We start from the raw sequence: 14828 nt of genomic DNA on the forward strand, positions 1-14828 counted from the left end.
ATAGTCAAGACACTAGCAATTTTTTTTATCTCTACGAGAACTCGGTGAATTTCAACACTTAAATACTATTTAATTGCAATCTACATATTCCTGTCGGCAACCTAGTGGTGATGAAAATGAAAAAAAAAAACATAATCACATAAATGAATTTTCTGGTTTGCCTTTTATGGAAGATACTGAGATGTGGAATAAATGTGCATGATACAACGTATTTACAAATTAAAATGGCTGCTCTATTTACTACTAAATTTGATGCATATCTTTGTCACCAAGCCTCTACTTATAATTAACTTTGCTAGACTGGCTGATAAAGATATTCCACACCTTGATGTCCCTACAATTTGTATAATTGTATAATTAAATTGTACTTCCAGTCTTCAACCGTTAATTCAACAATGTCATGAAGCTGTTTTAATTCTATGAATCTACTCAATCCATACTTAGATAATAAGATATATATCTGCCCTCTTTTTGTTGTAAGCAAAACCTGATAATGTAACCCTAGAATTTTCATTTTGAGTTTTAACACGTATCTGAATTTTTAAAAAATAAATATAGGTTCTGTGACGTGGAGACAAAATGGACGTCACCCTCAAACGCTTGTCACCAACCTACTCTCTCTCGTACTAACTGACCTTAGCCAAATACTAATATAGTCAAGCAAGGTAAAAGTGGGTAACAAACTTGTACTTATGATGACATGCTGTTATAAAATACAACTGTTATACATTTCTTCAACTTTTCTATTCATTTACAATGATAGTTTGAGGGGGAAAAAAAAACTTTTGTTTTATCATGTATATTCCAACAGATCTCCCTAAGATAAATTTTAGAAAGAAAGTAGTGCGTTACATTTATTCCATAGTTTTGGTGCTAATTGTTTTATCATGTATATTCCAACAGATCTCCCTAAGATAAATTTTAGAAAGAAAGTAGTGCGTTACATTTATTCCATAGTTTTGGTGCTAATAGTTATATATATTCCAACAGATCTCCCTAAGATAAATTTTAGAAAGAAAGTTGTGCGTTATATTTATTCCATAGTTTTGGTGCTAATAGTTATATCTTGTATATTTCAACAGATCTCCCTAAGATAAATTTTAGAAAGAAAGTTTTGCGTTACATATATTCCATAGTTTTGGTGCTAATAGTTATATGGTGCTATGCATTCTTACATTGATAAAATAGGCATTTGCGGTTGTTGATCAAACCATGTTACCTTCATATATTTTATTTGTTTTGTTACTTTATCTGGTGCAACATTCCATTCACTTAATTTTTGCTTCATATATGTTTTCATTCTAAACATCAAAACCATGTGAATCATATTTTTATTTTATAACATAATTTATCTACTATCACACTCCATCAAGTTCCTTTTTATTTTGTAGTCATTTTAGAAACTGAAATCATCTAGTTAATCATATTACTATGCAATCTTTTACATTTGTCTTTATAGAAATCCATTCTTGTTAATTAAAAAAACTATTTGTTTTTATTGAAGAAGCTTTATAAAATTTTATATATTAGAAACAAACTCAGGTTTGTATGCTCAAATACCGGTTTTAATATAAGTTTTTTATATACTTTATATATATATTGTAATATTTTTTTTACTACATGTTAAAATACTCAATCAGTTTTTGCAATATAATGGTGATCTACTTTAAATGTGCTGTATACATAATGTAAATAAGTTTTTGATATCAAAAATAAATTATGTTCTTCAATCTTTGTTTAATCTCTTCTCAAGTTTCTGTAGTTTGTGTCATGGAGACAAAATGGATGCCACCCTCATACCCTTGTCACCAACCAACTTTCTCTCGTATTAACTGACTCTAGCCAAATACCAATTTAGCCAAGCAAGGCAAATGTGGGTAACAACCCAAAATTCTGTAACGTGGAAACAAAATGGACGTCATCTCAAACATACCCTTGTCATCAAACTCAGTGCTCTACTGCTCTACCTGCTCTACTGGCTGCTTATCCCTATTATACTACTACTGGCGGAACCCCCCTTTTTCGATTTTTGTATCTATGTGAACGTTTAGTGATATTCAGGGGATTATAACCCCCCTTTTCAAAATGGCTGGACCCGTGCCTGATTGAGAAGCATAAAGTATGTGAGAATTTAGTCGAATCTGGGGGAAAAAAGCCTTCAGAATTATGAGCAATCCCATTTTAATGATGCATGGTCAATATTTGTTCTATTAATTAATGTCTCTTCATAGAAACTCAATACAGACACATTCGTTAGCAAAATAAGCATTAATTGAAGGCATTAAATGGGAAAATAATTCAATTTCTTCTTTTTATAACCCTTTCAAAGGCCCTCCCTCGATGCATGGTGACAATTAATGAGGGTGGAAGGGGCTATCAGAATAGAGAATAATAAGCAAACAACATAAAGAATAGAGAAAAATGGACCTAAAAATAAAGAATAAAGAATAATGTAGTTCTGAAATATAGAGAATAGAGAATAATGGGCAAAAAGTATGAAGAATATAGAAAAATTGCATAAACAGTTAGGGAATACAGAAAAGAAGGATTCCAATCCAGACCCTCATTAAAACTAAATAGTTATCAACATCTGAATCAAATCACTTCATTAGTGCCCAACACCAAAATAAACAGAGCTAAATTGTCGATTTTACCCATTAAACAGTATCAAATCTGTATTTTCCATCAGAGATTGAAAACAAAGAATAAATGTGATTGAAACTATGGAATACTAGAATGATTCTTATTTGGAAATAATTGTAAAACAACTTTCAGAATACTTCCTGTTTTTGTTTTGATTTCTTGTACCAGTTAACGGGCGAAACCGTCGGTCTTGGATCATTTAAACGAAAATAATTTAAAAAAATACGCAGGAAATAATGCAGCTTGGATGTTGTTATCGTGTTATCATTTTTTAAGATTCAAGCAGTCTTATGGGGTTGTTGAAAATCTTGCAAAAATCCACTCACACCAACGAAAGCAAAAACATTAAGCATACACCGCTTTCGCTAAATGTTGAAAATGAGTGATAGGCACGTAGCACTTATCAGAGTGAGACAAACATCATGTATGTCATATTATTTTCGTAAATTGTTTTGTTATAAATTAGGCCGTAAGTTTCTCAATTGAATTGTTTTATAATAATTATTTTTCATGTCAGGGTCTGTTATAGCCGACTATAAGGTATGGATATGGCTATTAATTTTGGTGGATAGTTGTCTCATTGGCAATCATACCACATCTCCAAATTTTTCATTTTCAATGGCATTGTCAAATGCGTTGTAAAATCAATGACCAGCGTGTTTGTTTCAAGAATAGCAATTAGTCTTGGAAGTAACAATAATTATTTCTTATTGTTATTTTTTGCTGGTAATCGTAACCAGTGCCTTATAAGTTTGAAGGAGTTTTCCTTCTCCGCGTAATTGATAGACACGCGTTCTAGCGACGGCTTGGTTTGACGTGGTTTGCTAGAAAATCTGTCAATAGCAAATAAAATAATTCACCCATATTGAAAATGAGTGGTAATGGGTAAAATGTAGTCACGTGGATTTCTATGAGACAAACTTTCAAGGGTACTTTTAAACTCGATGTAAAAATCTACATCCAGCAAGTTAACAAACTTTTTATTATCAACTTCTTACATTTTCAGGAATAGTTTTAGCTGTAGGATTTGATGATATGGGAGCATTAGACTCGCTCTGGGTTCTGCACCAGAGAGGGAAACTGAGTATGACTTTCCAGGACGTTATCGTCAATAGCACGGTATTAAAGAAGCTAAAAACAACCAAGATTGTACTCAGATCTAAAATCTTGGAATCTGAATACAAAAACTGTACAAACGAACTGTTAAGTAGAAAAATGAAAAGACTGGAAATATAAAATAGAGGTAATTATCTTACTGTGACCGATTGTCGAGGTAGGAATATGGATACCACGTTTAAAGATTCCGTTGAATATATATTGATACAGTTGATAAATAAATGTTGAATTTCCCATACCAAGAGTTATGGTGATTGTATGCTTTGTTCCATTGGGGCATTTATTTGAAACGCAGTGTGGCGAATTCGTGTTCACAATTTAGACTCATTCCGATTTTGACCATAGTAGGTACAATAGTTCTCAAGAAGCGAAACACAAACCACAATTAACCGCAATGTCACATAAATGAAGGGTCAAGGTGAATGCGTATTTCATTGTAATAAGCTATATAGATATTATATAAGACACGTCTGTTATATTTGAGGTGTACGTTAGATGTATCCTTTCATCTGAATAAATCAATTTATTTTTTTTTTGTCTGAAAGCTTTTGTGTACATGTTATTGATATTTAAAACATGCATTGTCGTTTGTTGCTGTGTTACATATTTGTTTTTCGTTCATTATTTTGTACATTTTAGGTCGTTAGTCATCTCGGTTAAATTGATTTACATTTTTCGTTTCGGGGCCTTTTATAGTTGACTATGCGGTATGGGCTATGCTCATAATTGAAGGCCGTACGGTGACCTATAGATGTTAATTTCTGTGTCATTTAGTCTCTTGTGAAGAGTTTTCTCAATCATACCACATCTTCTTTTTTATATATATTAATCTGTACTGTTATATTTCCAGAAGTAGACAAGAAAATGATGCTCAGATTGACAACAACAAAAAAGTTTCACCGATAATGTGCAATCCTTGAAGGATACTGAAGAAGATATATCGTTAGGAGAATTTGCTCTTACCATGAAACAGATATTACCACAAGGTGTACTCGAATTAAAAACTATACTATAGTTCGAACCAAATTACAAAATGGCCAAAGGAACATCAAGTGTCAAAAACACCAAAATTATTGACCAGTTCATAGACATGTTAGGGAAGTTACCAATAAAATTGAGAATGGAAATGGGGAATATGTCAAAGAGACAACAACTCGACCAAAGAGCAGATAACAGCCGAAGGCCATCAATGGGTCTTCAACGCAGCGAGAAAATCCCGCACCCGGGTGGTGGTCCTCAGCTGGCCCCTAAATAAAATTGTGTACTGGTTCAGTGAAAATGGACGTCACACTAAACTCCAAAACATATAAAGGACTAAAATTAAAAAAAACATACAAGACTAACAAAGGCCAGAGGCTCCTGACTTGGGACAGGCGCAAAAATGTGACGGGGTTAAACATGTTTTGTGAGATCTCAACCCTCCCCCTATACCTCTAGCCAATGTTGAATAAAGAAACACATAGCAATACGCACAGTAAAACTCAGTTTAAACGAAGTCCGTGTCCGATGTCAGAATAGGTAACAAAAGAAACTAAGCAAAATGACAATGATGTACATAAATTAAAAAAGGACTACTAGCAGTTACTGACATGCCAGCTCCAGACCTCAATCAAACTGATTTTGAAACATTATGTCTTCATCATATGAAAATCAGGTACAATCTATGGAACGCCAAAATTGTCTTATTATGCCGGTTTACCTTTATATGATGTGCCCTTGTCATTATATGATGTGCAAACACCTTTATGTGGTGTCCAGTTGACATTATATGATGTGCAAATATACTTATATGATGTGCAAACATACTTATATGATGTGCAAATATACTTATATGATGTGCAAAGATCCTTATATGATGTGTAAAGATCCTTAGATGATGTGCAAATATACTTATATGATGTGCAAATGTACTTATATGATGTACAAATGTACTTATATGATGTGCAACTATACTTATATGATGTGCAAATGTATTTATATGATGTGCAAATGTACTTATATGATGTGCAAATATCCTTATATTATGTGCAAATATCCTTATATGATGTGCATTTTCCCTTATATTATGTGCAAACATCTTTATATGATGTGATTGTGTCATGTGCATGTAACATTATATGATGTGGTTCGGATAACTTCATTATATGATGTCAAAACGTACTTATATGATGTGCTTTCATCGTTGTTATGGTCAATAAACATGATCACGATTAGAACGATTACCCTCTACGTCATAACTGATTCCGATCTGCTTCTCCGGAATTACGACTCAAATCTGTTACTATCGTTTGGAAAATGGATGAGATTTTAAAAGTGATAAACCTTGGCACGTTGCTTCCTCGTTTTAAGGATGAAAAAATCACATCTGATATTGTTGGAAAATTGTCAAAACATGAAAAGTTTAGGTTTTATCGATGGGTCTATAAAATAATTGACATACGGCTACAGTGATTATTTTATGGCAATATAGTTCTCTGATTTCGTTATACTCATATGTGTACGAGCACGCGAGTTTATATAGATATGAATTTTAGTTAGATTGATATTATGGGTCCTTGACTGTACCTGTTTAAGTATTAAATCTACAAGAGAATATTCTGCGTTTTTTTTTAATGACAGTTTACTGTTTCTGATCTAGCAGCTTCAGCCTCGTATCAGCTTCCGAAAATGCAAGTTATAGAAAAAATGAGACAGTGCAATCAATTCATAGAAAATAATTACACAGTCCAATTTTACAAAAAAATAGCTAGTCGAAAAATATCCCTGCTGTGGCAAAACTGAAATAAAAGAACTTCAGCTGTATTGCTTTACCAATTAAATCAGTCGTTTTTAACAGTATTTTATATTATAAGCTATAAACATTTCTATGCATGCATAATTATACCGGGATGGATGAAAGGAGAAATGTGATGAACTTCAACTCGATGCATTACATTTGCATTTAAATTCGGACGTAAAAATCATTACATTTGCGAACAGTTTACTTCATTTCGTTCGCTCACATTTTTATTACAGATTCAACAAACATCCAGGTCTTTGGGACTTAAATTTCACGGGAAGCTGCTTTTACAAACTTCCCGACTCAAGGCACCGAAGTATTAAAAGGACTTAGGTACCTACCGTTCATATATTTTTTAGAGGGTGGTGGGTTGAAGGCGGGGGTGCTACCGCAATGTCCAAATAGCTAGCCCTAGCTTTTTCATATTGATTTTGGATGACCACGCGAGTATCTTAATATGATTTTTAACACATTTTATACAAGTAAAAAATAATGTTTTGTATATATTTGTCCCTCCAAGCATACCATAATTGTGAACCCTTTTTTATATATCTCGATAACGGGTCAGTTCGGGGAGATTCAGTTTGCAACGGACGGCAGTTTTGTCTTGCGTTTATCTTGAAAACTACAATAGGTTTTAAAAAAAGGGGGGTGTTATGAAAACAGTCTGAATATGCTCTATAGGAAAGGTCCCATTTGGGCAGTTTGGGCTCTTATGAGTTTTGTTATTTTGTTGCCTATTATCTTGATAACTTATTTAAAGAGAAACCTTCTTGGCAAAATGGTAGGCAAAAATAGATTTAAAAATAAATAATTACACATTACTGAAATTATAAATCAACTGCCGAGGAACTGGTATTTTTTTCATTGGGGGTGGGGGGAAACATCAGAATTACTCTAATTCTTTCAAGTCCCCTCGAAAGATATAAAAATTTCAAACCCCACACTTCCATGCATTTCTCAATACTTCGTTATAACAAAATAATGAATACAATTTCTTTTTCTATTATAAGTATAGAATATTGCATCAGTAGTGGATCTATAACTTCAAGTGTGGAAGTTGTTTGTGACTTCAAAAAAATATCTTTGGATATGCCGGTTATGGTCTCATTGATATTTACCACACCTTCATTCAATTTGTGGTGCAGCTTGATACGACCGCAGAGGTTGAACCCCGAACAGTATGGGCAAGTATGGACACACCATTCAAGCTTGATACAGCTCTGAATTTGGATTGTGATTAGATATTTGACATAGCATAGGTTTCTGACACAGAATGAATGTGGTCAAAGATTTTTAAATTTTGAAATTGGACATTTACCTATTGTGGTCCAATATCCAAAATCTAACTACAAGGTTAGATTTAACATAATTATGTAAGAACCGCAAGAATCAAGACTTTGAATTAAACACCATTGAAATTGGTCAAGAATATGCAATTATACAAAGTATTAGAAAAGTATTGTGTCGGCCCCTTTTTGGTCCCTAATTCCTAAACAGTTGGGCCATAACTCCCAAAATCAATCCCAAACTTCATTGTTGGTATGGAACCTTGTGGAACAATTTTGATAGAAATCCATACACTTATACGCAAGTTATTGTCTGGAAACCAAATGTATTGGACGACGACGACGACGACGACATTCGGCCGCAAATGTTTGCGTTCGTATAAAAAATTTGATACCCTTTCCATTTTTCCCCTATCCCCTCTTTTAGGTTACAAATGTCCGGTGCCTTACAGGAGTTATTACCCTTCCAATGTCCGATTTTTGTCCATATTTGCGTCTTTTTATATAATATCTCGAGAAAAGTTATATATAAAGAGAAACTTGAACAGCTATTTTAAATAATCAGCAATGCAAAATTTACAAAAAATGAATACACATTTTTTTGTACTTGAAATTTGTGTATCAACTGCTTATAGAAGAAACTACCTCTAAATAGGAAAGTCATTGTCAATGGAAACAAACTATTTTGTTTGCTTCCCTTCTTAAACAAATAATGTATTTTTCAAGAAATTTGGAGTCAAACAACCCCCCCCCCCCCCCCCCCCCGAAAAAAAAAGAAAATTAGCCTTAGCCCTGTTTACAGTTGCAATGCACCGAGTTTAATTTCATACCATATCTGCTTTTAGTAAACGTATTTTATTTGCTTAATTGGAGCAAAATGGATTAGACATAAGTAAATCATACTTATGAAGTCTTCTCCATAATACAATATAAATAAATACAATAATAATATAATGAGCATGCATGTAAAGCAAACAGTCTTTAGAATTTTTGGAAAGCCAATAAGATTATTGAGTAAGGTTTTTCTACATGAGGTGTATTTTTGAAAAACGAAGAAGTAGAAAAACCTGACTCAATAATCTTATTGGCTTTCCAAAATTCTATATTAACTGTTTGCTTTACATGTATGCTCATTATATTATTATTGTATTTATTTATAGAGTTGACGCTGCAAATTTTTTGGATCAAGTTTATTTCACTCACTTATTGTGGAGGGAATCAACGATTCAGTAATAAGGGAAAGTCTACAAAATGGAACAATAATATCATGATCATTTCGCAACGAATTGTTGGTTGTACTTTGTACACATGGAGGTACAAGATTACATAAGTATTCTGATGCATGTTTTCGGTTCACATTATAAAACATATGCTATTTTCTTCTTCTTCTTTTTCAAAAAGAGATTCCCAGCCAACCTTAGAGTATAAGGTTTCAGTTTTAGTGATAATTGGTAGACCAGTTACAATTCTTGCGGCCTTTAATGGCAAATTTTCTAATTTATGTGAATAGTATATTCCACAACTATCCCACACTTCCGTGGCATATTCAAAAAATGGGTCGAATAAAAACTAGGTAAAGTTTATCTAAATTGCTTCGAGATATAAAAAAGAATGGTTTGATTACCAATGAGACAACTCTTCACAGGAGACCAAATAACACAGAATTTAACAACTATAGGTCACCGTACGGCCTTCAACAATGAGCAAAGCCCATACCGCATAGTCAGTTATAAAAGGCCCCGAAATGACAAATGTAAAACAATTCAAGCGAGAAAACTAACGGCCTAATTTATGTACAAAATAATAAACGAAAAACAAATATGTAACACAGCAACAAACGACAACCACTGCATTACAGGCTCCTGACTTTGGACAGGCACATACAGAATGTGGCGTGGTTAAACATGTTAGCGGGCGCCCAACCTTCCCCCTAACCTGGACAGTGGTGTAACAGTACAATATAAGAACAAACTATAAAAAATCAGTTGAAAAAAGCTAAATTATCAATTAGCACATCCAACATCCAATGAATTTAGTGTAAAAACGTCATAGTCGAGATAGTCGATATTTAAGTTTACGCAAAACATTTAAGTGTTTCTATACACTTGTAATTATACTTTCCATTTGATTGTTCCATTTTGCGTCACTACTGAAATTATCTCCCCGGTGCTTTTCAGATGTACTTTAAGGGATATTTTTACCATCTAAAGAATTACATCTCATAAAGGGATATTTTTACCATTTCAGTAACCGACCTTGCAAGAACTTCATGGGTAGTCAAGGTCGTTAACCCCCCTCGTCGTCGTCATTTAACGAAAAACTGAGGTCTGGAAACTCAATATTTGAGAAAATCATAATTTCGGTTTTATCAAGGTTAAATGACATAAGCCATTTAGTAGACCAAACACCCAGCTCTTTCAGGTCGCGATCGACAACTGATCTAATCTGTTCTCCGTCGTTACCAGAATAACTTGATGATGTGCCATCATCAAATAGCCGACATAGTGATGTAAGCTTAGCAGCAATATCATTAATATAGACAAAGACAAAGAGAAGAGGGCCCAGAAGTCATCCCTGAGGAACACCAGCTAAGACATCACAGAAGGAAGAAGTCGAAATATGCAATACTACTCTCTGTTTTCTATCATGTAGATAATTTTCAACCAAATATAATAAGCTTCCGTAAAAACCATAAGCTTTTAGTATAAATATAAGGCATCTGTGCCAAACTATGTCAAAAGCTTTAGAAAAGTCACAGAATACAAAACAATTTAATTTCTTTTTTTTTCCATATCTCTTTTCATCTATACCGAGGGAGCCGAGGTGGTCGCGTGGTCTAAGTAGTCGAATAACTGTATCACTTGCCTGTCCACATTTAAGTTGTGAGTTCGAATTCCGCACGTGACAGGTACGCTCGACTCCAAACTTAATTGACAAGATTTGTAAGTTTTTCTACCAAAGGTCGGTGGTTCTCTCCGGCTTCCTCCCCCGCCAATAAAAACTGACCGCCACGAAATAGCACGACAGTGCTGAAAGTGGCGTTAAACACAAATCAATCATTCAATCAATCATCCATACCAGTATATTTATGCATGAGTAGAAAATTTTATAGCTTTTGTTTTGAAATACTTTTTTAAATGACTGTGATTTAATTGGTATAGGAAATGAATTAAGATAAAGCGGCAATTCAAAAAGAGGGAACACTAGTATATATCGGTATAGCTGTCTTTTGCAATAAAATTTGTTTTTATCATATTTTCGCCATAGCAGGGAAATTCGTCAACTAGCTCCTGTATAAATGGATCTAAATCTCCCTCCGAAATGTTTGAAACGTTGACTTTTATTAAATTGCACTGTCTCATTTTTCTATAAATTGCACTTTCGGAAGCTGATACGAGGCTGGACCTGCTAGATCAGAAACAGTAAACTGGCTTTCAAAAAAAAAATGCAGAATATCCTCTGGTAGATCAATTATTTGAACTCCAGGTTCTCAGTGCACAGTATAGGACTCATAATTTAATAACTTAAACCGTATCACTAGGTTCATTATTGTAGACCCGTTAATTAATTTTAAACTTTGCAATTCATATATTGACAATTTTCCAACAATATCAGATGTGATTTGTTCATCTTTAAAACGATATACCAACGTGCCAAGGCTTATCTCTTCCATTTTCCACACATTAGTTACAGATTTGAGCCGGGTTTAAAGTAATTCCGGAGAAGCAGATCGGAATCAGTTATGACGTAGACAGTAATCATTCTAATCGTAATCATGTTCATTGACCATAACAACGATGAAAGCACATCATATAAGTACGTTTTGACATCATATAATGAAGTAATCCGAACCACATCATATAATGTTACATGCACATAATATAATGACACAAGCACATCATATAAAGATGTTTGCACATAATATAAGGGAAAATGCACATCATATAAGGATATTTGCACATAATATAAGTATGTTTGCACATCATATCAGTACATTTGCACATCATATAAGGATCTTTGCACATCATATAAGTACATTTGCACATCATATAAGTATATTTGCACATCATATAAGTACATTTGCACATCATATAAGTACATTTTCACACCATATAAGTATATTTGCACATCATATAAGTACAGTAACTGTTGCACATCATATAAGTATATTTGCACATCATATAAGGATGTTTGCACACCATATAAGGATATTTGCACATCATATAAGGATATTTGCACATCATATAATGTCAACTGGACACCATATAAAGGTGTTTGCACACAATATAATGACAAGTGCACATCATATAAAGGTAAATGCACATCATATAATGACAATGGGCATAACAAGACAGTTTTGGCGTTCCATAACAATCCCTCCCGTTAGGGGTTTAGTATCATACCATCATAAAATATATGAAAAGAACATAACCCGTATCATGCCAACAACTGGTTTTAGAATAAATGTGTTTATTTCCGATGCAAAGACACTATGAGTGAATCAATATTAAAACCAAAATATGCAATCCTTAATGACCTGACAACAGTATCGTAACTATATCCCTTCCGAATAAGTCTGTTTAAAGGTTTGGTTAGCTTTTGAGGTGAATGCCGACATTTTTGTGCTTTGTAAAGAATATTACCATAAAATATTGGATGTGAGATACCTGAACGTATAAGATGTCTGCATGTTGATTTATATTTACGAATGATGTCCTTGTACCGATGATCAAATTTAGTAAATGTTTTGACTAGTTTGTGATATTGAAAACCCTGGTGTGATAATTTTTCAGTAATACAGAGATTTTTTTCGTTGAAATCAAATACTTTGTTACATACACGAGCGAATCGAACAAGTTGAGATATATAAACACCATAAGATGGTGACAAGGGAACGTCGCCATCTAAAAATTGATAATTAACAATAGGAAATGAAAAATCATCTCTTTTATCATAAATTTTGGTATTAAGCTTCCCGTTAAAGATATAGATATCAAGATCCAGGAAAGGGAAGTGTTCATTGTTAGTATTAGCTTTAATTAAAGTCAATTCCGCAGGATAAATCTCTTTAGTGTACATACTGAAGTCGTCATTATTGAGAGCCAACATATCATCTAAATATCTAAAAGTGTTATTAAATTTTTGAATCAGATCTTGTTTCGATGGGTCTTTGCTGATTTTAGTCATGAATTGTAACTCATAACAATAAAGAAACAGGTCCGCAATAAGTGGTGCACAGTTAGTTCCCATGGGAATTCCGATAACTAACCTGACGATATACGGAATCTCCATAGCGAACAAAAATGTTATCTAGTAAAAATTCAAGGGCAGTTATAGTATCAAAGCAGGTCCAATTGACATAGTTCTTTTGTTTGTTGTTACTAAAAAATGTCCTTAAAGAGTTCGAACATATATATTCGCATTCCGACTTTTTAAATGCCCATTTAATTAGGTGTGTGAATCTTTTATAATAAGATTATGAGGCAAAGTGGTATATAGGGTTGAAAAATCAAAACTTTGAACAGATTCAAAATCACCAATATAAGCATGCAATTTATCAGTACTTCCAACGAAGTTTTGACACTCCAAAAGTAATTAATTCCACTATTTTCAAAGGCCTTCTTTGAACAATTTATTACCAGGTTTTCGATTGTACCAAATGTACTAGTAAGTAGAATAGATAGTTTAGTAGTGGAACAATGGCTTGAAGACGAAATAAATCTATATTTGTAAGGAGTTTTGTGCAGCTTCGGAAGCCAGTATATAGTTGGAACTTTCATTGTATTTGGTTCTGCTTGTAAAGAGGTAGCTAAAAGTTTATGTTTGTTACAGATGTCATTTTCCGAAAATGGAATCAGTTGGAAACCACGTTCACAGAAGCATTTACACAATAATATGTACCATTGCTTCAAATTCATTCCATTTGTGAAAGCGAAAAACAAAAACAAATAAAAAAAGACATACGCAAGAAAATTAATAATGGACAAGAATTAATGAAACCGGAAGCTCCGCTCAAAATTGTGATTCATCCCGTCTGGGCAAGAAAGATACTTCCTCGGGAGCAGTCATTATTCCGTGGACTTGTGTGCGTACTTCCACTTGCCGTTGAAGCTCTCAAAGACATCGACTTCATGCTTGATGAATATATTAACGATTTTGTATTGTAATATGTTTTTATTTCATGTCATTAGTCCGTCCATATAACACTCAATAATAAAATGTACCAGCCAAAATTGATTCAAATCTATGCCCTTTAGAATGTTCAAAGAGACCATATAAATCTCTCGAGCATCTGCATAGCATGGCTCTCTCTCTTTCTTCTAATCTTGGTTCATCCCTCAACAAGTTCGCCAAATAAACACATACAGTGTACAACATTTCATAATTAACATAAATTTTGCTTTGAAAATAAAGTATATTGTATTCTTTTCTACTCCTATTTGATTCTTGAGACTTGACGAAGTTATAGCTACTAAGATGGGAAACATTGTTATTTCTTGATAGCTGAGTGATTGTTCGTAAAACCACCAACATTACCGAAAAGGTAAATCTATGGCAAGCCGTTTTATTATTTATTCGAATTTCAAGATATCTCATATAATATATAAGATATCTTATAAAATATATAAGATATCTCATTTAATGTATAAGATATCTTATAAAATATATAAGATATCTCATTTAATATATAAGATATCTTATATAATTTAATTTTTATAAGATATATTATATATTATATGAGATATCTTATATATTATATAAGATATCTCATATAGTTTATAAGATATCTTCTTAAGTTTATAAGATATCTTATAAAGTATATGAGATATCTTATAAATATTTTTTTATATAAGATATCTTATATAGTTTATAAGATATCTTATATAGTTTATAAGATATCTAATATAATTTACTAGATATCTTATAAAGAAAATTATATAAGAATATACACAAAAATTAAATCGCTAAAACAAATATGGAAAAGAGGTCTATTCACCAAG

General features: G+C 32.9%; 1 protein-coding gene across 1 annotated transcript; it reads left to right on the top strand.

Moving 5' to 3' along the window:
- The first annotated feature begins 3524 nt into the window (after window positions 1-3524).
- LOC127732238 (uncharacterized) lies at window positions 3525-14025 on the top strand. The gene is made up of 3 exons (XM_052241319.1): window positions 3525-3528; window positions 3650-3858; window positions 13734-14025. The coding sequence occupies exons 1-3, from the start codon at window positions 3525-3527 to the stop codon at window positions 13992-13994; spliced, it is 474 nt and encodes a 157-aa protein (XP_052097279.1). The 3' UTR covers window positions 13995-14025.
- Window positions 14026-14828: the final 803 nt, after the last annotated feature.

Source organism: Mytilus californianus, unplaced genomic scaffold (assembly GCF_021869535.1).
Source record: "Mytilus californianus isolate M0D057914Y unplaced genomic scaffold, xbMytCali1.0.p SCAF_22, whole genome shotgun sequence".
Lineage (NCBI taxonomy): Eukaryota > Metazoa > Mollusca > Bivalvia > Mytilida > Mytilidae > Mytilus > Mytilus californianus.